This window comes from Hyperolius riggenbachi, chromosome 4 (genome assembly GCF_040937935.1).
Source record: "Hyperolius riggenbachi isolate aHypRig1 chromosome 4, aHypRig1.pri, whole genome shotgun sequence".
In the NCBI taxonomy this organism is placed as follows: Eukaryota; Metazoa; Chordata; class Amphibia; order Anura; family Hyperoliidae; genus Hyperolius; species Hyperolius riggenbachi.
In genome coordinates, this window is record NC_090649.1 from 255,110,374 (window position 1) to 255,132,461 (window position 22,088).

At 41.3% G+C, this 22,088-nt stretch overlaps 1 protein-coding gene across 1 annotated transcript in view; it reads right to left on the bottom strand.

The window, feature by feature from the left end:
• Positions 1-22,088, bottom strand: part of MDN1 (midasin AAA ATPase 1) — a 317,199-nt gene that overhangs the window by 170,180 nt on the left and 124,931 nt on the right. Inside the window, exons 32-39 of the mRNA XM_068231147.1 lie at positions 21,260-21,401; positions 17,279-17,408; positions 9,493-9,726; positions 8,751-8,948; positions 6,776-6,984; positions 5,805-5,927; positions 5,036-5,233; positions 2,093-2,200 (exon numbers count right to left, since the gene is read on the bottom strand). Coding sequence (XP_068087248.1) covers positions 2,093-2,200; positions 5,036-5,233; positions 5,805-5,927; positions 6,776-6,984; positions 8,751-8,948; positions 9,493-9,726; positions 17,279-17,408; positions 21,260-21,401 — 1,342 coding nt within the window. The remainder of the gene's footprint in view (positions 1-2,092; positions 2,201-5,035; positions 5,234-5,804; positions 5,928-6,775; positions 6,985-8,750; positions 8,949-9,492; positions 9,727-17,278; positions 17,409-21,259; positions 21,402-22,088) is intronic.

The following is a 22,088-nucleotide window of genomic DNA, read 5'->3' on the forward strand; positions in this document are numbered from 1 at the left end:
CACCTCTGTTGAAGCCATCTCCATTTTACAGGGTTAAAGCGAATGGGAACTGGAAAACAAATACATACCCAAGGAGAGGGAAGGCTCTTAGTCCAATAGAGACTTCCCACTCCTCTCATGGTCCCCTCATTCCAGGTCTGTCACCCCCAGTAGCATCAGATTGGTTGAATATTGCTTTTTGCCGCCGCAGGAGGCTTTGGAAGTATTTGGTTGCCAGAGTGCTCCCAAAAATGGGCAGCTCCATACTGAGCCTGTGCTAATGCACTCTCTCGTGTACTCACGCATGCGCAGTACAGACCTACCCGCACTCAGGCTAACAAAGACTTCCAAAGCCTCCTGAGGCATGGGATTCAAATGGAAGAGTCAGCACTGGAACGAGGGGATCGAGAGTGTAATGGGAAGGCTTTATAGGACCCAGAGCCTTCCCTCTCAGACAAGTAAGGATGTCGCTGGGACTCTCTTTTTCTTCATTGTTGTACAAGCATGACTGAACTGTGCAGGTACAGCCTGTGCAGTAGTACAAATCCATTCATGGTACTGAGCAAGCCGTACTCACACCTGTGCAGTGCGACTGTGCTCGTACATGCACCGAAACAGCTGCGAGAACATATTTGACAACCTCTTGTCGCATATATGTTCAGAAGGGCCCAGCGCTAGACCAATGCTGTCAAGGAGGATGGAGGAAGCGTCTGGACTATTTTTTCCTCACAGGTACCCTTTAAGCTCTTGAAGACCAGAGGTTTATAACCCCCCTCCCCCCCCCCCCCCCCAGTGTCCAGGCCATTTTTTTCAGCACTTCACCAGCTTTAATGGTTTATTGCTTGGTCATACAACGTAGCACCCAAAGGAATTTTATCTCCTTTTCTTCTCACCAATAGAACTTTCTTTTGGCGGTATCTGATTGCTGCTGCGATCATGCTTTTTTTTATTAAAATAAAAAGTGTTTTTTGGATGTTTGAATCACCCCCCCCCCCCTTCCCTAAATTGTACCTACACTAAGATAGATACACTACACATTACATACAAAGGCATATTCCTATGATAGGGATTAGATTGTGAGCCATTGGGAGGGAGAGTTAAGTGACAGGGATGTCCTCTCTACAATGCTGCTCCAGATCGCAGCGCTGTACACATATATGATTGGTTTTTGTCTTGAAATCAGCCTGCCAGCTCCGATCACGGCTGGCAGGCTGATCACGGAGCCCTACTTCATTTACACCAGGGAACGTGCACTCAAGCGAGCGCCCGTTCCCTGCTTATTTTGCCTTGTGCAAGATCACGCCACCTGGCGTGATCGAGGTGCGAGAGACACAGTTTGCGGCCACCATTATGCATTAGGCGATTGCTGAGTGGTTAGGTAGGTTTACAGTTATGCCTTAATATATGTCATTTTCAGGTCTCATAACAGAATTCTATAATCTAGAATATTCCTAGTAAGTGTGGCAAATGTTGAAGTTCAATATAAAATGTACCTTAATTAACTGCACATAAACTAACAATAAAGGGATTTCTGTACTCACTGTTTTGACAATAAAAGCTTGGATATGAAGAACCTTCCACCCAAGGCTATACCTATGCCACCTCAAGGACTAAATCAGTGTTTCAGCTTTTTTGCCATTTTTTTTTACATTGCTTCTTGACCCCCCCCCCAACCTCATTACTTCTGTAAATTTGCATGCAGGTGCTGAAGTTGGAAGAGTGCTTTGATCCCCTTGACACCATTCCCTCCAGACAGCTCAGACCTGAAAACCGAAAGCAACTGAAGACACAGCGCCTCAATCCAGACACTTCCTCAGAACACCAAAATGATGGATGCTGCCACATTGCGAGGTCATTAAGGCTAGCATGTATTCTAAATCTCTGTATCCAGAGCTGGATACACATTTCTTCCTCTACCTTTGCCAATCCCTACCACAAACCCTCCACATACCCACCCCCTGCCCCACCAGCAGCTACACTGTAGCTGCTTCCCCGCAACTTTCCCTCCCACTGCATTGTGATCCTAAACCACTCCATGATTTTAAATTACTACTTCACATAAACTAGGAAAGACAAGGAATTTTAACTACATAACACATAATATATACTCTACCTGGTTGTTAAAAGCTACTATTTTAGAAATGATAGTTTCACCCAAGGTAGGAAACATTGCATTGGCTATGAATTCCATATCCGATGTTGAAAGTTGATCAATGAAAACCTGGGAAAACAAAAGATTAAAACAGAATTGTTTTGCAAACTGCAGAATTTCTTTTGTGCGGAGCAGTTTTTACTATAAATCTGGTATCAAAATGGTGCAAACACTTCCTCTGTTGTAATGTGCTAAGGTCACTGCATTGTAAACATAATTTTTTTATCTATGCGCTGTGTGTTGTCACAAACCTAAAAGACACAAGGTCTCCATAATATTAGTAAAAATACACAAATAGTCCCTCATTATTTTCACGTATTGTCATGAAGCCGGACTTCTTTCTGGGTGCAGAAACTGAAGCCTTCCATTAGTGGAAATCTAATTTTATTGAGAACTAGCTGACCTAAGCCCGTTTAACCACCCTGGCGTTCTGATTAAATCGCCAGGGTGGCTGCGGGAGGGTTTTTTTTAAATTAAAAAAAAAACTATTTCATGCAGCCAACTGAAAGTTGGCTGCATGAAAGCCCACTAGAGGGCGCTCCGGAGGCGTTCTTCCGATCGCCTCCGGCGCCCAGAATAAACAAGGAAGGCCGCAATGAGCGGCCTTCCTTGTTTTGCTTACATCGTCGCCATAGCGACGAGCGGAGTGACGTCATCGACGTCAGCCGACGTCCTGACGTCAGCCGCCTCCGATCCAGCCCTTAGCGCTGGCCGGAACTTTTTGTTCCGGCTACGCTGGGCTCAGGCGGCTGGGGGGACCCTCTTTCGCCGCTGCTCGCGGCGGATCGCCGCAGAGCGGCGGCGATCAGGCAGCACACGCGGCTGGCAAAGTGCTGGCTGCGTGTGCTGCTTTTTATTTGACGAAAATCGGCCCAGCAGGGCCTGAGCGGCAGCCTCTGGCGGTGTTGGACGAGCTGAGCTCGTCCAGACCGCTCAGCAAGTTAAAAACGGGCTCTAGGTCTGTCACCGCATGTCACTGCGCGTGCTCCCGCGGCGCGCACACGCCTGCCGGTCCCGTCTGCCCCTTGAAGCCACAGGTCACTCCCCCTCAGTGTCTCTGCGCACATGCGCAGTTCGTTATGAGCAGGGACACACACGGACGCAGAAACACTTGGATTTTATTATATAGGATAAAAACATGATCGAATTTCCAGACCAACAAGTGAAAAGAAATTCCCACTGAAAGAATAGTTGAGATATTGTCAGCTACACCACTTTATTTAATTTTAAGATATCCCTATTCAATTGTACTATGCTACATTATATAAAAAAATATATACAAAAACAGACCAGCAGTTCCATAGTTTTAGCCTGCAAATGTCATATGGAAGCTCCAAATGTTTTATAACTGGCTTGGACCCACTTTTATCACCCGCAAAACCTCTCTATTTAATGTGACATGGTGGATGATGAATGATTTCACAAATTAACCATATTTTACCAGGCCAAATTCTCTGGAGTCAATGGGCCATATGCAATTCACTTTTTCTCCTGAATTTTCTCCTAGGAGATAATTTTTCATCTTCAATTTAAAATAACTTTTTAGCACTTTGCAATGGAAAAAGTACCAAAAAGTAGGTAAAAAAGTACTGTCAAAATTATTTTGAGTATTTGTTTGCTTGCTGGTGGTTTAAAAGGCATTTTATTTGCAAGTTGTGAAAATATCACCTAGGAGAAAACTCAGGTGAAAAAGTGAATTGCGTATGGGCCAATGTGTGTTTAGAAACAATTTTCACAAAAGTGCATAGTACAGAGATATGATTTTTGAAGGCCAAACCGATATATCATGGTTTCGCAGTTTGTCTAATGCCTGTACAGACATGGATAACGAGCAACCAGCATAAATTGAATATTTTGATAGCCCACTCTGTCCCAGTTTGCTGCAAGTAACAGCCTGTTGCAGAAACAGGGATTTAGGTTGCAGGCAAAAATCTAGCCTTGTACAGGGTTTTACTTCACACTTAGAATTTATTATAGGATCACTTCCTATGACCCATATTTATGACAAGTTTGCATTGTAAATTACATACACAAGATAGTTGGGGGAGATTGTGCACAAATGCTGATCCCCTGCAGACATTTCTGGCTGCATCCTGTTATAAAGTAAAAATCAGATAGGCTGGAGAGTGCTATTAAATTACTGGTACTGTTATTTCCTTTACGATAAGGAAGCAATGGGCATTGTCTACACAAAGGCCAATCACTCCGCTCTGGCATAAAAATATGGGATTCTCCACCAAACAGAACATGCCTATCAGTGGGACAACCAGCAACTCAGATGTCTGGCATGTCCTATTGCCTTTGAAGATTACTAGCCAGCTTTTTAACCTCCTGGGGGATACAATAATATCGCCAGGGGGCAGCGCAGCACATTTTTTTAAAATTATTATTTTTTTTTAATCATGTAGCTAGCCTAGCACTAGCTACATGATAGCCGCTGTGCAGCGGCATCCCCCCACCCCCTCCGATCGCCTCCGGCAATCAAAGCAAACAGGAAATCCCGTTCAGAACGGGATTTCCTGTTTGGCTTCCCCCGTCGCCATGGCGACGATCGGAATGACGTCAACGACATCAGAGGGAGTCCCGATCCACCCCTCAGCGCTGCCTGGCACTGATTGGCCAGGCTGCGCACGGGGTCTTGGGGGGGGGGGGAGCGGCGGGTAGCAGCGAATCAGCACGGAGTGATGGCGATCGGTATATACACGCAGCTAGCAAAGTGCTAGCTGCGTGCAACGAAAAAAAAAAATTATGCAAATCGGCCCACCAGGGCCTGAGAAATCCTCTGTGGCGGCTTACCCCGAGCTCAGCTCGGGATTATCCCCCAGAGGGTTAGGAGATGAGTTTAGATGTACACTATATAAAACAAATACAAAAACAGACTTCATCAGATTCAGAAACACTAACCTGTGTGAACCTGTTAAGAAAAGATCGTGGGAGACCTTTCCGCCCACCTCCTTGTCGGAAAGGGTTCTGGCAACCAAAGATCTTTGTTCTTTCATGTTGCACTTGAAATGTCATGCTTAGCTCTGGTATGTACACTTCAGAACGATGATCAAAACAAGCATTGAGTCCCTCCAGCACTGACTGAGAAGCCAAATTTAGCTGTACAAAAAGAAAAAAAAAGTGTGAAAAACTAACTCAAAGTAGATGCCCAAAATAATTTACTCTGAAACTACAGTACTTCATTTGCTTTACTTTTTGGAATGCATTACACCAGAGCAGTGGTTCGGTGAGGCAGTCTCAGGGATTTTGCAGAGGCATGTGTGTCTATTCACTAAATATTCATTTTTGCGTTTTGTTTTTTTTCTTTTAACACAGTAATTTTATGTGTAACTGATGTATGGTTCATTTTGTGCCCTAAAAATATATCAGTTTTAATCTGAAAAAAACAACAACCCCAAACTGTTTCCAACTATGAAAGGTTTGGACTACGAAGGGTTCGGGTGAATGCATGTATGAAACTTGCAGGGTTCTGTACCTCCAACAACATTAAGAACCACTGCACTAGAGAAAATCCATGCCTAAGAAAGAGCAGTATAACATTTGGAAACCTCAAAAATTAAAGCACAGTGGGAGAAAGTCACAAAACAAGACCTGCTTATACATTTTACTAAACATGAGCAGAACAATATAATGGAGAGACAATGTAATAAAATTAAAAAAAGTAGCTTACTTCATCCAGAACAATCCAGTGTCCAGCTTTTAAGGCTGAGAGAAAAGGCCCATCACGCCATGAAAACTCACCCCCTTTGCCCCCTTCAACTGGTAGGTCAGTGCCAAATAAATCTGTCACATCCTAAAGTATTATAATTTGAAAGATCAGTAATGCAGAAAATAAAACAAATTGGAAACTTTTTTCTTTACATTTTATAAATGTGAAAGAAGCGCTGAAATGTTAAGTAACTCTTAAATAAATGTGAATGCAAAAGACAGCAAACCTAACCATTGTTCCTGAAGACAAGCACATCTGTACTGTGCAAGTCTGGGCTCTCGCATGCATACGCAATAGGGATGCACCATCTTCAGAAGCACTTAGTGCTGCAAGTATTTCCAAAGGCTGCCCGAGAGAGGATGAAGAGGTAGTAGTGACTGAACTTCACTAGATCTATGCTCTTCAAAGCCTTCCCACTCCATAGGTATGGGTGGGGGAAGCCTCCGGATCCTATTGAGGCTTCCCCAGTCATCCTCGGTCCCACGGCGGGGGAGAAAATCCTCCCGGATCGGTGGCGATGTAAATATTTACCTTTTGGCTCCAGAGCAGGCGCAGTATCCGCTCTTCCCACGGAGATAGGCGAAAATAGCGGACCCGCCGGAGATTGGCTATTTTCGCCTATCTCTGTGAGAAGAGCCACAACAGCGCCCCCCACTGGAGACCGTAAAGGTAAATATTGCACAGGCTGTCGGATTTGTCGCCTGTGCGTTCCGGGGGCTGCAGCGAGACTGCCGTGGGACACAGGAGGATGAGGGAAGCCTCAATATGGTCCAGAGGCTTCCCCCTACTGAGGTGAGTACCCCCCAAGGGAACTTTTTTTCAGTATAGGTTTTTTTAAAGAACATGAAACAGTAGATTACACAAAAAATGTTATGAATATCAAATATATCTAAAGAAATCTCAATGATCATTACACACTATCATAACCGTACCGTTTGCTCAGAAAGGTTAATTCGCACAAGATGATTCCCAGATGCTTTAGCCAATGCAGCAACAAGACTGGTCTTGCCAACGCCTGGTGAACCCTCCAACAGGATTGGTTTCTGAAGCTGTAGGGCTCTCAACAGTCTCTGGGCATTCATTGAAGTGGTGTTTGAATCAAGTGCATAATTAGCCAAATCTTCTCCTTCAAAGTTAGGACCTAGAAAGTAACAAAGCAACTTAAAATTCCTGATTAAAAGAACGATTAATCAAACACTGCTTGTAGATGGATAAATGTCACTGAAAGCAATGGGCAGATGAGCAATTTTTATCACTAAAAGGAGTCACCATGTGAGTTTAGTTTCTTTTCCTCCAGCAGGCATATGAAAAGTATGTACGGTATATCTCATGGAAACAACTGGCTTTTTCCACCTTCAGTTATTTTATCTTCATTTTAACAATATGGATAAAGGTGATATCAATAAAACCATATACATTTGATAGTGCACTGTATAATTCAAATTTTGTAAGTAGCACCTGAAAGGGCCCATTTCCTCTGGGTGCCGTGTCAGTTTCCAATTTGGATGCGGCGCCCGTCCTGTTCTAAAGCTGAATTGTTATTGCTGTGCCATGCACGGGTATAGAGATTCTGATGTGGTCTACGGAAAACTGCAGACGGCACTATTTTTGGAGGACCACAAGTGATTTGGGTGCAGCCTATTTCAACAGAAATAGGCCCCAAGTACACCCTACATTTATTACTACTTAAATAATTAAAATTATACTGTGTTTGCTACATAAAGAGCTACTTAATTAAATGACTTGCCCTTTGATGTTAAAGTTTGTGGGTGTGTAAAACATTTGTAGATCAAAAGTGTTCTCTGAGGCCTTCAGCCAAAATAAGGGCCCTTTTCCACTAGGTGCATTCCAAACCTAAATTGCAGGGGCACCAGAACATTGTAATCCTGGTGCCCCTTTTCCCAAAGTGGCAATTGTGTGTGCTATGATTTTTACCACAACGCAGTTAGGTATACCCTATGGAAGCTAACATAAATAGCAATACTATGCGATTTTTGTGCGATTTCCTATGTGGTGTGAAGTCCAGCCCTATCATCCAAAAATGGCAATGCACACAATGACAATTGTATGAAAATCGCAACACACGGAAACCGTATATTTAAAGTGCTGCAAATCGTGATCAGAATCTCAGCGCAATTGTGATTTGCAGTGGAAAAAGATAATGGGGTGGAAAAAAATCCACGTTGGAAAAGAGGTCAATGAGATGTTAATAATGTGAAGTTTATGCAAGCTTGGAATTGAACCAATCAAAATTATCATCCCCCTGCATTTGAGTGGTCCAATTCCAAGATGCATAAATTTGCTAGTTATTAGTTTGGCCGAGTGGACCAATATGGGCTTCAGAAGCTTGTTTTTTTGACCATACAGGTCATACCCATTGATTTAGTGGAGTGTGCTTTAAAAGAAATAGGGAAGACTTACCTTCAGGGCATATGCCCAGCTAAAAACACCATATAATCATAGTGGTGAAAGACTCCTACAACCTTTCAAAGATCATATGTTACGAGATATAAGGATTCAGAGCATCAAAATGGAGCAGTGGCTCTATAGTTACTTCATTAGGGCCCTAACAGCATGAAGAGTATGGAGGGACAATTTCTTTGATCTCATTACTTAAAATCGACTAAAAGATATTAAAAAAAAAAAAAAAACAAGCCACCCACAGTTTTTAAAACACATAATATGTACTTCCAAAGCTTTACATAACTTAAATGACCCTAGAGTACACCAAAAAAGACAGATCGCTTTATTCAGAAAAAAAAGACAAAACAGATAGCTGCGAGCAAACAAAGAGGAAAAGGTAGACTCAGTAGATTCCCCTGAGATTACTTGGGTGGAGTATCTGAAGATTCAAATGTCTTTTACATAATAACAAGAAAGAGAAAATGCAATTAGTAAATTCCTTGCCTCTTGGTATATAAAAAGGATGGATTCCAAAGGATCCCTCTGTTTGATGTATCTTCCGCTCCTTGGAGATGTCATACATTTGAAGCTCTGCGAGCACATCTTCAGTTGCTTCAGTGACAGCAGAAAGTTTGTCTTGTAAAAACTGCATACACCTTTGTCTGGCCGAGACAGCAGCCTCAGCTGAGGAAAATGTAGTACCTGCGCAGAAAAAAGGAAGTACTGAATTATCTACTGATACTATTTCAGATGGCAAGTGCAAACACTAATCACCTCAGAATTAAACCCCCAAGAGTCAATTCTCCTTCTGTGATAGTAAAAAAAAAAAAAAAAAGAATTAAATCAAACCTTAGTTCTGTACTCCATTTATTCTAAAAAGCATTACCTATTTATTACAATTTTTTCCACCTCTTCTAGGGCCACAAAAAAAAACAAAAACATATAGATCAGTTAGGTGTGATAAGCTGTGATTAAGTAATGGGCAAAAAAAAGTCTACTTATGGATCATTGAATTTTGTTTGGTTCTGTAGTTTTCCTGCAATAATTAAAACCCAAACTACTCTGAGCCATATAAATAACAATATTTGTGTATGGCTATCTGAGTAAGTTGGTTTTGGTTGAGTCACACGTCTTGCCTACTATAAATGTAGCTTGCCTTTCTCCACATTTATTTAGGGCAGATAGATCAAATCAGAATGAATCAATTCATAGATACTTATAGATGTACCAATGACGGAACACTCACCTGATCCTAAAGCATCAATGTACACCAAGCAAGCAGCATGTACAAAAGCTGTAACCGTACTAAGGCTTGTCCCGCCGCCTTCTTTATCAGCCATACCATCTTCAGCTGTTGCATTCATAAAATTCACCCAGGAGAGGATATCTCGGATGCTGAATATACAGCGTCGACCAAATTCTTGGTTGGTCAGCCATTCAATGAAGTCCATGATGAGCTCCGCTAGATCAGTACCTGAAGCTGTTAAACCAGAATTTCAGTTCCAAATTTCACATTATTCAACAGAACAAATTTTAAAACAAATAATTAAAACCTGAAAATAAGCCATACCTAGACAAAATCCCATTTTAGCAAAACAATACTGCTTAGGCAAAAATTTAGAGATTAAAATGTAAGTCAACTCCTGACTTCATTGGCACTAAAATATGAACTATTTTAACAATACAATTTTATTTTATTGTAACCATTTCCTTTTAAATTAAAACCACTGTTAGGGTTAAAAAACAAAAAATATTTTCTGAAATAAAAATGTAGCAGTATGTACACAATATGCTCATAGATCTTCTGTTGTCAGGCTTTATCACTAGAAGTTCACAGAAACAGAGCTGCTTTGGGGAGATGGTATGGGAGGAGGTGGAGAGCATTGAACAGCTTGTCCCTGGCCTAAATATTTTGTTTCTGTAGCAAAAAGGTGGAAAAAAATGGTAAAAAAAATGAAAACCAAGCCAACTAAAAGATAAAGTGGCATTACTTCCTTTGCATATTAGGTTACATGGAACTTGGTGTTCCAGGCAGCTATAGCCATGGAAGAGGAACATTTTATTATTTTCAACTTTTTTTCTTGCCCTTTTTCATCTTGGATCACCATTGGTTTCCCCACCAATTTTTTGGGTTCATTCACAGCGCCGGTGATTCACACTTAGCTGAATGCTGTCGATCAGTATAAGTAATCCTATGGGATTACTCGCGATCATCGCTGATTGCAAACTCGTTACATGCAGCATTTTCCCGGCAATTGCGTTGAAATTCTCATTCATGGGGCGTGGCTTGGCGATGGCCGCGGTAAGACGCGTGTAGGAAGAGCTCCGTCCTGAGTGATCCCCAGCCGACTCCCCGCTAGATACAGAGAGCCCTAAATCGGCAGGATGGGAAAGGAGAAGAAGGACAAGAAAGCTAAGGGTGCAGGAAGAGCGACCAACGCCGAGATCGGAACTTTTTTCCGGCAGACTGGCTCCCGCTCCAACAGAAAGCATGATGACGCAGCATCCAGCGCTCCTTCCCGATCAGAGGTACGCAGATCTCAGCATGATCATTCCCCCTCACCCCACAAGAGCATTCGCTCTCAAGCTACACCAGAGGGGTCCCCCGAAATTTCTGATGGGGATGAAGATGGGGAAGAGGAAGAACTTGACATTAAGGCCCTGCTACGCAGCATTCCATCCAAACGTGATTTTGAGGCCTTTGCCCTTCGCATAGAGACAGCGTATAAGCGGGACATTGAGGAAGTGAGAGCTGATCTGTATGATGTTGGAGATAGAGTAGATATTTTAGAGAAGAATCAAGAATCTTTAGAAAAGAAGGTGGAAGAGCTTATTCAAAAATCTCAAGCACAAGATCAAGCCCACCTCGAGCACGTGTTAAAAATAGACGATTTGGAGAACAGGGGACGGCGCAACAATGTGCGAATAAGGGGTCTCCCGGAGGCAACGAAATATGAGGATCTATTACCATCAATACAAGGTATTTTCAGGATCTTGCTGGGAAAGGAGGAGGATTTTGACATTGTGATTGACAGAGCCCATAGAGCTTTTGGCCAAATGCGTAATAACCTTCCAAGAGATGTCATATGCAGGTTACACTCCTACACCATTAAAGAGGAGATAATGAATGCAGCCAGAGAGAAGGGCTCGATCGATTTTGATGGAGTTACCCTCCTATTTTTCCCGGATTTATCCAGATATACATTGCAGCTACGTCGAGCCACAAAACCTCTTCTGGAAGCAGTGAAATCTGCAGGGGCACTATATGCATGGGGATTCCCCTTTCGTTTGCTAATAAAGAAAGAAGGCAAGTCTATCGTTTTCCAGAGTCCAAAAGATCTACCAAAGATTCAAGATTTTCTTACCTGTGATAAAATTTTACTACCAGATTGGCCCTCTATGGAAGAAATTAAGCCCCTTCCTCAAAAAGAACGCTGGCAAAGAGCGAGACCATCTGACCCTAGGCGCAGACAAAGACTATTGTCAGAAGATGGCTGAGGTTTATTAGTAATAATCTTCTGTATCCACCTTTTCAATCCGGAGTATAATTTCGGTGACACGTTATACACTCTTAAATAACTAGAGCATAAGGTTTTACACTACTATCATAATGCCTTTTTATTAGAGATTTTAGGCTTCTTATTGAATAGATGCACTATCAATAGCATAGTTTATGTTTATGCAAAAATGACCTGTTTTCTATATCGCAGTATATATGCTTTAAGTTTGGTTTTGCCGATTTAATATGTCTTGATACATTTTTGGCGGGGAGAAGGGGGGAGGGACTGGGGACACTATGAGCTCTGGGGTTATCGCCGAGCTACTTCTCCCACACATGGTGACGCAGTCTAAATATTTTTGGGGTGACTGCAGTGGCGTTATGCCACCACAATTTAAGCTCCAGTATGTTGTGGAGCTAATAACATCAGGGGATGGGTGCAAAACGGCTGGTTGGCTGTCTAAGGGGGGGGGGGGGGAGGGAGGAAGGTTCCTATCTCGGTGGTTCACACAGATGAAAAACTATAGCTCTTGGTTATATATCCGCCATGGCAACTAAAATATGCTCTTTGAACGCAAATGGTCTAAACGAGCCTGCTAAACGATCTCACATTTTATATCAATGTCATAAGGAGAGGACAAAAATCATTCTCTTACAGGAGACACATTTTATGAAGGGGAAAGCTCCAGTCCTGACATTTAATAAATACTATCCTAAATGGATCTGTAGTAACTTTGAGGGTGGGAAATCACGGGGAGTAGCCATTGCATTTCATAGGTCCAGCCAATTTGAGATAAAAGACACTAAGATAGATAGGGATGGGAGATATATATTTGCTAAGATAACACTTTCAAATGTCACCCTTACTATTGCTAGCATTTATTTGCCTAATATTGATCAAACTAATGCTCTTAGCTCCATACTTTTACAACTAGATGAATTTAGCGAAGGTAGAATAATTATTGGGGGCGATATAAATATGACCCTGGATCCAACACTTGATACATCTAGAGGTGTATCATCTCTCTCCAAAAAGAAACTCCACCCAATTAAAAGGTTACTTTTTGAACTTCAATTAGTAGATATATGGAGGATCTCTAACCCAAAGTCCAAGGACTATACTTTTTTCTCCAAACCACATGGGAGCTATAGCAGAATAGATTTATTCTTAATATCCCATAATATGCTTTCTTGGAAGGTATCCTCACATATTGGCCCTTCATTGTGGTCAGACCACTCACCAGTCTTCTTAAAATTTACAATTCCGGGGATTACACGCCCTCACTTTAACTGGAAGTTAAATCTTGCATTATTACAGGATAAAGATTGCAAAGCTCGCTTGATACATGCGTTACAAGACTATATTGCCAATAACTCTGGGGAAGATGGGGTATCTGCAGTATCTAAACGGTATGCCCACAAATGTGTGATGAGAGGAGTTTTGATTCAGTTAGGTTCTCAACGTAAGAAAGAAAGAGCGTCTAAAATTATAGCTTTATTATCAGATATTGAGAAATTAGAGCAACTCCACAAGCAATCAATCTCAGATCAGACCCTAGAGACACTACAAGAAAAACGAGACTCTCTTAAAAAGATTCTAGAACAATCTAGAATGGATAATCTGATGAGGTATAAAAGTAAACTATACGAACAAGCTAATAAGTGTGGTCGGTTACTAGCCTTCTCTCTGCGACAGAAGAGAGCTTCCACATTTATACCGGCTATTTTTAATATGCAGAAGCGTAAAGTACACTCCTCAGAGGAGATAGCAAAGGTGTTCCATGTGTATTATAAATCATTATATAATCTAAAGATAGATAATCCCCCGCCAGGTTTGCTAGAAAATTTTCTTTCACAAAACAAATTACCATCATTATCGGAAACTCAAATAGAAGCATTAAATGAACCTCTTACAGAGGATGAATTTACTTTGGCTATTAATATGCTTAAACCAGGGAAGGCGGCAGGCCCTGACGGGTTCTCTTCAGAATATTTTAAATTATTTAGAAGCCAATTGGCCCCCTTATTCACAACAGCATTTAATGAGATTGGCAGAGGTGCCAGGCTACCAACCGAGGCCAAAGAAGCACATATTACAGTTATCCCAAAGCCAGGGAAAGATCCCCTTTATAGCACCAATTACCGTCCAATCTCTTTGATTAACGTTGATTTAAAAATATATTCAAAAATATTAGCTAACCGTCTTTTACCTATTATCCCAGATATTATTCATTCGGATCAGGTGGGTTTTGTCCCTGGGCGTGAGCCTAGAGACAATACCATAAAAACGTTACTTCTTTCCAATTATATTCAAAAAGCAAAAATTCCAGGCCTTCTACTGGCGCTTGACGCGGAGAAGGCCTTTGATAGACTCTCATGGGCTTTCTTGAAGGCCTCATTAACACAGCTTGGCTTTCCACCGGGCTCTCGCTTTTTCGATCAAATTTTTGCCCTATATGACTATCCTATGGCCAAACTAAAAATAAACGGGCTCCTATCTGAACCTCTCCCAATCAGTAACGGCACCCGTCAGGGCTGCCCGCTCTCGCCTCTACTTTACATAATATCCATGGAACACCTGGCCATAGCTATTAGAGATAATGTGGATGTACACGGCGTGTCTATGGGCTGTGCTCATTATAAACTCTCCATCTTTGCAGATGACCTCTTAGTATACATCACAGATCCAGTTACATCCCTTCCAAATCTAATGAAAACAATACAAACATTTGGAGGTATTAGTAACTTTAAAATTAACACTTCCAAATGCGAAGCTCTAAATTTATCACTACCACATAGATTATACTACAATCTTAAGAGATCATTCCCCTTTTCATGGAAAGAAGACTATATTACCTATTTAGGACTACGAATTACCAAAGATAATTCGCTTTTATATAGAGAGAACTTTTTATCTTTATTACATAAATTCCAGGAGGACCTGCAGAGATGGAGAGGTGTATTACACTCGTGGTCCGGACGTATAAATATTATCAAGATGAACCTGATGCCAAGATTATTATACCCCCTTCAGACATTGCCTATCTATATCCCTATGACTTTCTTTAAGAAGATAGATTCTTTATGGCTCAATTATATATGGGGAGATAAGGGTCATAGAATTGCCAAGAATGTTCTTCATAGAATGAAAGAAGCAGGGGGCATGGCTCTCCCGAAACCAAAATTATATCAAATAGCTACCCATTTAACACGTATAAGAGATTGGTATCAGGGTTCTCGGCAATGGGTACAAATAGAAAATGCCTTATCTGACCTGGGCCTTAAAGCAGCTATATGGATTTACCCCCAAGATAGATTAGCACTAGCTAAAAAGTGGTCTTATATTACAAAAATGACTCTCCAAATTTGGGACAAGCTCCTTAAACAACATAGAGTTTCTTCTTACTTAGGCCCTTTAACGCCTATTTGGAATAATATTGTCTTTGGCCCGGGTTTTAACCCTTCATATACTATTCGGAAATGTCTTGGAGACCAAGCTACATTACAAGAGATTATGCCTGATAATTTAACCCCATCTAAACAGGATTTGATGACTAGGGGTAATGTTTTGGCCATCCCACAATTTGAGTATTTCCAATTTTTACACTTTCTCAGGCAATGTCTGAGGGGGGGATACACAAACAGGGAAGCGAGCGAGGTGGAAAAGCAACTTTTTTTATCCCCTCCTGATAAAAAAGCGCTCTCAACTTATTATTGTATGATGCTAGATATAGTATATGACTGTAAACCAGCATATATCTCCAAATGGCATATTGAACTAGATAGGGTGTTTACAGATAAGGAATGGGATAAAGCCTTTATATTTACAAATATAATATCCCTCTCTAATCGGGGCAAAGAGAACGCCTTTAAAATATTATCAAGATGGTATAAGACACCAGCAGTCATACATAAAATTTTCCCATCTGAAACCGCACTATGTTGGAGATGTTCACAAGAAGTTGGGACCATGGTTCATATTTGGCATTCCTGTCCAGTAATCCAACAATTTTGGATTAAAATATGTGCTATCATTAAAGACTGTCTATATATAGAAATCGATAATTCTCCCTCAGCCTTGCTCTTACTAATTCTACCAATGCCAATTCGTAAATTCAAAAGATCCCTACTGAGACACTTCCTATCTGCAGCCCGTCTTACTATTCCAAAATTTTGGAAAACCACTACTATGCCATCTATTCGGGATTGGTATAAGGAAATGCAATATATTGAGCATATGGAACAACTGGTGCAAGAAACACATAGCAGACAATTATCGCATGCAAACTCCTGGCTACTGTGGCACATCTACCTGGAATCAGAAGCAGGAAAAAAAATGATTGGTATATAGGAGAATTTGGTCTACCTATGATCAAACATGGTTTTCTTAAGCTGTATTTTTGGTAATGCTGTACTTGGTAAAAAAACTTTCACTCTGTAGAGGAGAAGGGTTAAGTTTTCCTTTTTTTATAGAGAGGGTACTCTATCATTATTAACAATCTGTTGCTTAAGGCGGATTTGCTTTACGTTACATACTTAGTAGTATTTGGTATTTTTATTAGATGTGTTCCACTGAGGGGGGAATTTATGGGAGGTGGGGGGGGGGGGTGGAGGGGGGGATATGGGTAAGAGTAAGGGGGGAGGGATAGGGAGAAAAGGCCGGGAAATTTTGGAACCCAAGGGATAAATGTATATTACTGTGTTAATAGTACAACTTATGAGGCTTATGCTTTTATTTGAATAAATTCTTCAGGATTCTCTATAATAATAATCACACTATGTCATTTACAATGTTTTTTAAGTTGCTAATCAAACAGATATTAATCGTTATATGTATACTTCTTTGTATGTCTTATTCCTCGGTTTTCAATAAAAACTCTTTGAAATAAAAAAGAAATTCTCATTCATTAGAAAAAGAATCTCAATCATAAAAAATATAGTGCAACGCTAAATCGCTAAGTGATTGCAATTTTGCATTTCCAAGTGTGAACGGGGCCTTAACATGGATACACCACTGACACAGGAAAAAGTCGTTCTAGTAGATCACAATAGATTTTTTTTTTTTTCAATAAATATAGGTCATCGATTAGTAAATGAAAAATACTTTCTTTCATTTGCTGGAACTGATATTTATTTATTTATTGTATTTATAAAGCGCCAACATATTACGCAGCACTTATATCATCACAATCTATAATCAAGCAATATGGGTTTAACAAATGCAATTGCTATCAAACAGATTCTAAAATACTGGACTTCTGTGGTTACATTTTGAATGCACAGTACTCCAGGTGATGAGTAAGAGCCACACAAATGTGTTTTTAAGTATTTCACTTGCTTCCATGTACTAACCTGAGAGCACAAAATGTGCAAAGATGTAGCATGAAGCTCACTTTGGACCTTCTACAAATTTGTTATAAAAACACACACAAAATAAAATATTTAAGAAGAGGGACCGGCCCCAAGTGTCCAATGTACAATGAAAGTGGTTCAGTATCCAGCAGCAAAAAAACGATTTACATATACAACCTACCATTGTTATCATTGGCGGTGAGACACAACGTAGGACTGAGATTGTGTGCGATTATCTCTACAAGATCTTCTCGGTCATTGCTCTGTGGACACCAAATCTCAGTAAATCTGTTACGAAGGGCAGGAGACAGCTGTGAAAAAAAAAAAGCATAAAATAAATTTGCCTACAATTCACTAACTGAACAATACTTGCTAAAAGGAGCCTTGTTCATAAATTTAAGCTGCATTATAACTAAAACCAAGTTTCAGCATTAAGTAAAATTCTAGTCCTCACTTGCAAAGAACAGCCTTGATTACATACAAAGCATTGCTAAATAGGAGATAAAAAGCTTCATTGCAGCCCCATAAATAAGTTAAAGTACACCTAATGTAAAAAAAAAAAAGGGGGGGGGGGTGCAAAGGCTCCCCAGATGATCCTCCTTCAGCCCTCCAATTCAGTGAATTCTCGATCACTGGGCATGCTTGGACCTTACTTGTACATAGCCAGTATGGATGCACTCATCCATAACCAGGACTGAGCCACATAGGTAAAGAGGATCTCTACACTGCATCAGTGAAGCAGTATGACTTTTTTTCTTTTTAAGACTTCAAGTGTACTTTAAAGAGGCTCTGTAACAAAATTTTGAGCCTTATTTCTTCTATCCTATAATTTCCTATGCCTGTTCTAATGTGGTCTGTCTTACTGCAGCATTTTCTAGTTGCACTGTCTCTGTAATTAATCTTATCTTCTTTCCTCTGTCGGCTCTGTTGGCTGAGGCTGGAATGTGTGGAATGTGCAGCACTGCTAGTCATTGGCAGAAGCTTTACACACCCTCTCCAAGCTCTGCATGAGTCACACAGTAAGCTGTTCTCAGCGTATCATGCTCTGGTTAGAAGCCATGTCATTTGTTTGTAAACACTGTCTAAAACTGTTAATTACAAGCCAGGATTGCAGCAGGGAGTGACAGAAACAGCACAGAGGGGCCCAGGAAAACATAATGAAGAGAATGGTATGCTTTTTATTGTAAGAATTTTAGAGTACAGATTCTCTTTAAGAGTCACTAGCGCAGGTATAGGTGGAAAGGCAGTTTATCTATGCGCCACTATTTTACATTTTGTGCTGCTGCTGATTGTTAGATCAAGCTCTTATTGATAGCCTGAGTCTCTAGGCTTCTGCAAAAAGCAAGCAAAAAAGGCAATGTGATTGGCTGCAACAGTCGAAAAGATGCTGTGTGATACATCTGCATGCATCTATTCGATTCTGCTTTATTTCTAAGCAGAAAGAGATAGTATCTCAGTTTTTATGCAATACATTGGGAAAATAAATCCAGCAACAGCAGTGTTCTCCCCAGAATTTTTTTCCGCTGGGTGGCATGAAAAAGTAGCCGGGTGGGGCTAGATGAGAGAATGCAGAGCAGGTGCTTCTCTGCACAGTTTTGCTTGCAGCAGAGGAGGTGGTGAGCCGATGACAGCCAAGTGCTCACCAAAACTGGCTGGGAGGACAACCCGGCTAAAGGAGCCTTGGGAGACCACTAAACAGGTAATGTATAAATAAATACAGACTTCCAGCAATGTAATCAATTAAGTGGTGTACATATAGTCGTTTCATTGGGAAAAGCCATAAAATTGCTAATACATATTGTTGGTATGCTAGTGGCTGAGAGCCTATGTGACTGATGCTTAACCTCCCTGGAGGTATGATTCTTTGCGGATTTTAGTGTCTAAAAGCAGTACAATTTTTCATGTGTTTTTAGACCCTAAAAGCAGGGGGGGGGGGGAGGAATTATACCACAGAGAAATCTGCACCAGCCCCTGCACAAACTCGCCTCCCTGAGAGGAGTGCTGCAATTTTTCCTCCAGTCCTCCAAGTGATGCTCTATCCTTACGGTGAGATCTCCATCTGTAGTCATGTGACAAACGGCGATTTCACCTGAGGGACTCAGAGCCTTTGAGGACTGGAAGAAGACGGGCTGCGAGCATCTAGATCCATGGGAGGCGAGTAACGACTGCTGCTGCGCACACATTGTTTCCCTATACCCCCCCCTCCCGAAGCTGCCCTGAGCAAAGCTCGGGATAACCACTCCTAGCACCTTTTTTACCCAGAGCCTGGCTTGGGGTTGCCGCTAAGGAGGTTGATTGAGTTGACTACACTCCACATTTGGTTACCTTAAAAAAAACATTTATAATAAATAAATATATATATATATATATATATATAGATAGATAGATAGATAGATAGATAGATAGATAGATAGATAAGCCCATCTTCAGTGTGAAAGGGGGTAAAGAAAGTAGATCCTCCATATCCCCCAATGTTCAAAACAAGTGTAAGGAGCTGGTGCCCTCATACTGAGAAAAGTAAGCAAGAGATATTCTTATGCTGGCGGTGTTTGGAATGATGTGGTCCTTTTTCTGAAGATAAAGTAGTAAGTATGCCCTGGTGTTGGAAGAGGTAGTTAGACGGTATGAGGTTTCTATAAGAGTTTGATGTGTGCCATGATGCTGCTGTGATAGAAATAAGCTGGTATTGGTGCTCACAGAGAGAGAAAGAGGTTATATAATTACCCGGAAATAAGTATGCGTGCCCTGATGCTCCATGGTATATTTTACATGTAGAAGGGTACTGCTGTGATTAGATTCCTGCATGATAAAATGGGCAGTCCCAAATCCAATCACTAAGGCCCAGTGCACACAAAAACCGCTAGCAGATCCACAAAACGCTAGCGGTTTTGGGTGCGGATGACAGAGATTAGTCCCAGTGCACACCGGGCGGATTTGCATGCGATCCGCCTGAGCATCCGCGTGGCTAATGTATTTCAATGGGCTGGTGCACACCGGCGGTTTGAGGTTTTTAGCAAACCGCAAACGTGCAGCAAGAGGCACGTTTGTGGTTTACTAAAAACCTCAAACCGCCGGTGTGCACCAGCCCATTGAAATACATTACCCGAGCGGCTTTACAGGCCGATGCGGTCGGCGGATCGCATCAAGATCCGCTCGGTGTGCACTGGGCCCAACTCCACTGCCTATCAGGAGGTTTTGATTCTGATGAGAGATTGCATATACATACAAGAAAAATTATGACTGAACCGTTAATCACAGCTAGGCAAGAATTAGCCTTGAAATAGCTGGCATAAGCATCTGCTTCAAAAGCAGACTGGATAAGACGCATTGATCAAGCTCTTCCATATTAAAAAAAACAAAAACAAATTAAACAAAAAAAGAAACTTATGTTCACTCACAGAGGTACGCTCACTAAGATCCAAGCAATATGGGATTAATGGAGGGAACGCTAATGTGTTCATGACACATGGTACTTATGTTTTTTTTTATAAAAAGTAAATCAATCAATGAATACTTCAAGACAAATTAATGACTCCTCTGGCTAAAGCTGAGTACACACGTACGATAACGATCGTTCGAAAACGAACGATAACGACAATCGGACCGATAATCGTGCGTTCCAAATTTTCCAACGATCGTTTTTTTGGACGATAACGACCGTTATCGTTCAATCCGACCGATCCAACCCGGCGGATTTTATCGAAAGATAATCGTTCAATCGTTGCAGTGTGTACAAAGATCGTCCGATAATGATTATCTGTGGAGTAGTACGCATGTTCTTATTGCCTGTCATAACATCACTTCCGTTTGCGCACGCATTTTTTTATCGTTCGTCGTTCAGTACTTTATACTTATATCGTTCACGTGTGTACACAATCGTTCATTACGAACGATCTTTTCGGTCTAATTTGAATATCGTGTAAACGTCACGAATCGTTCGTAACGAACGATCTTTATCGGACGTGTATACGAACCTTAAGTCTGGTGGATAAAATCTCAACCCCCCAGAATTCTGCCAATAACTGGGCCCTGTTGGCTCCGTTGCATGTCATCAATGGTGTATTCTCTCTGCCTCCCTGAAGCATGACAGAGCTTGTTAAGCCATTACCAATCCTCCAGTACTTATCTGATGAGTGTTTTCAGTTTTTCACAAGACAGTTACCTCTTTCTTTCCAAAGTCACCCCCAGGGTTCATTGTAGCCAAAATCCGAAATTTAGTTCCAGCAGTTAGGCATTCAACTTCACTGTCATCTTCGCTGCTTCCCTTTTCAGCAAGAAGCAATGTTTTCTCAACTTCAAGGACACTGTAGAATAGGGAATACTTGCAGATCAATCATTTTTCCTCAGGTTTTCAAAATAAACAATAAAAAAATAAATAAAATTCAACAACAAGTTTGTTACGGCACAATGTGGACCAAACCATAATAATCTACTAACAATGGAGGGGGATTACCCCCGGGCTTTATTACTGATTAAGTGTAAATTTATCATTGGTGTTGCCTGACCACTATTTAATCATATCTTTTTTATCTAATCTATGCATGGTAACATTGATTGGTTATATAGTATGTCTGCTATTTTATACTTACGTTCCTTACTTTCTGTATGCTTAAAGGGAACCAGAGACAATCCTAAAGAAAATATTTTATACATACCTGGGGCTTCCTTTAGACCCATACGTACGGAGCGCTTCCACGCCGCCATCCACCGCTGCCCGCAACTACGAGAACCAGCTCCCGTCACTGACGACTTTGGAGCCAGGCTACGCCGGAGAAGTGCGCCCTCTACATATCTCTCCAGCTGCTGCTGGAGAGATACGCAAAGAGTGCACTGCTCCTACGCTAGACTGGCTACGACTGACGGAAGAGCTTGGAGTCAGTTCTCGTAGTTGCGGGCAGCGGTGGATGGCAGCGTGGGAGCGATCTGTGCGTATGGGGCTGGAGGAAGCTCCAGGTATGTATAAAATATTTTCTTTACATTGTCTCTGGTTC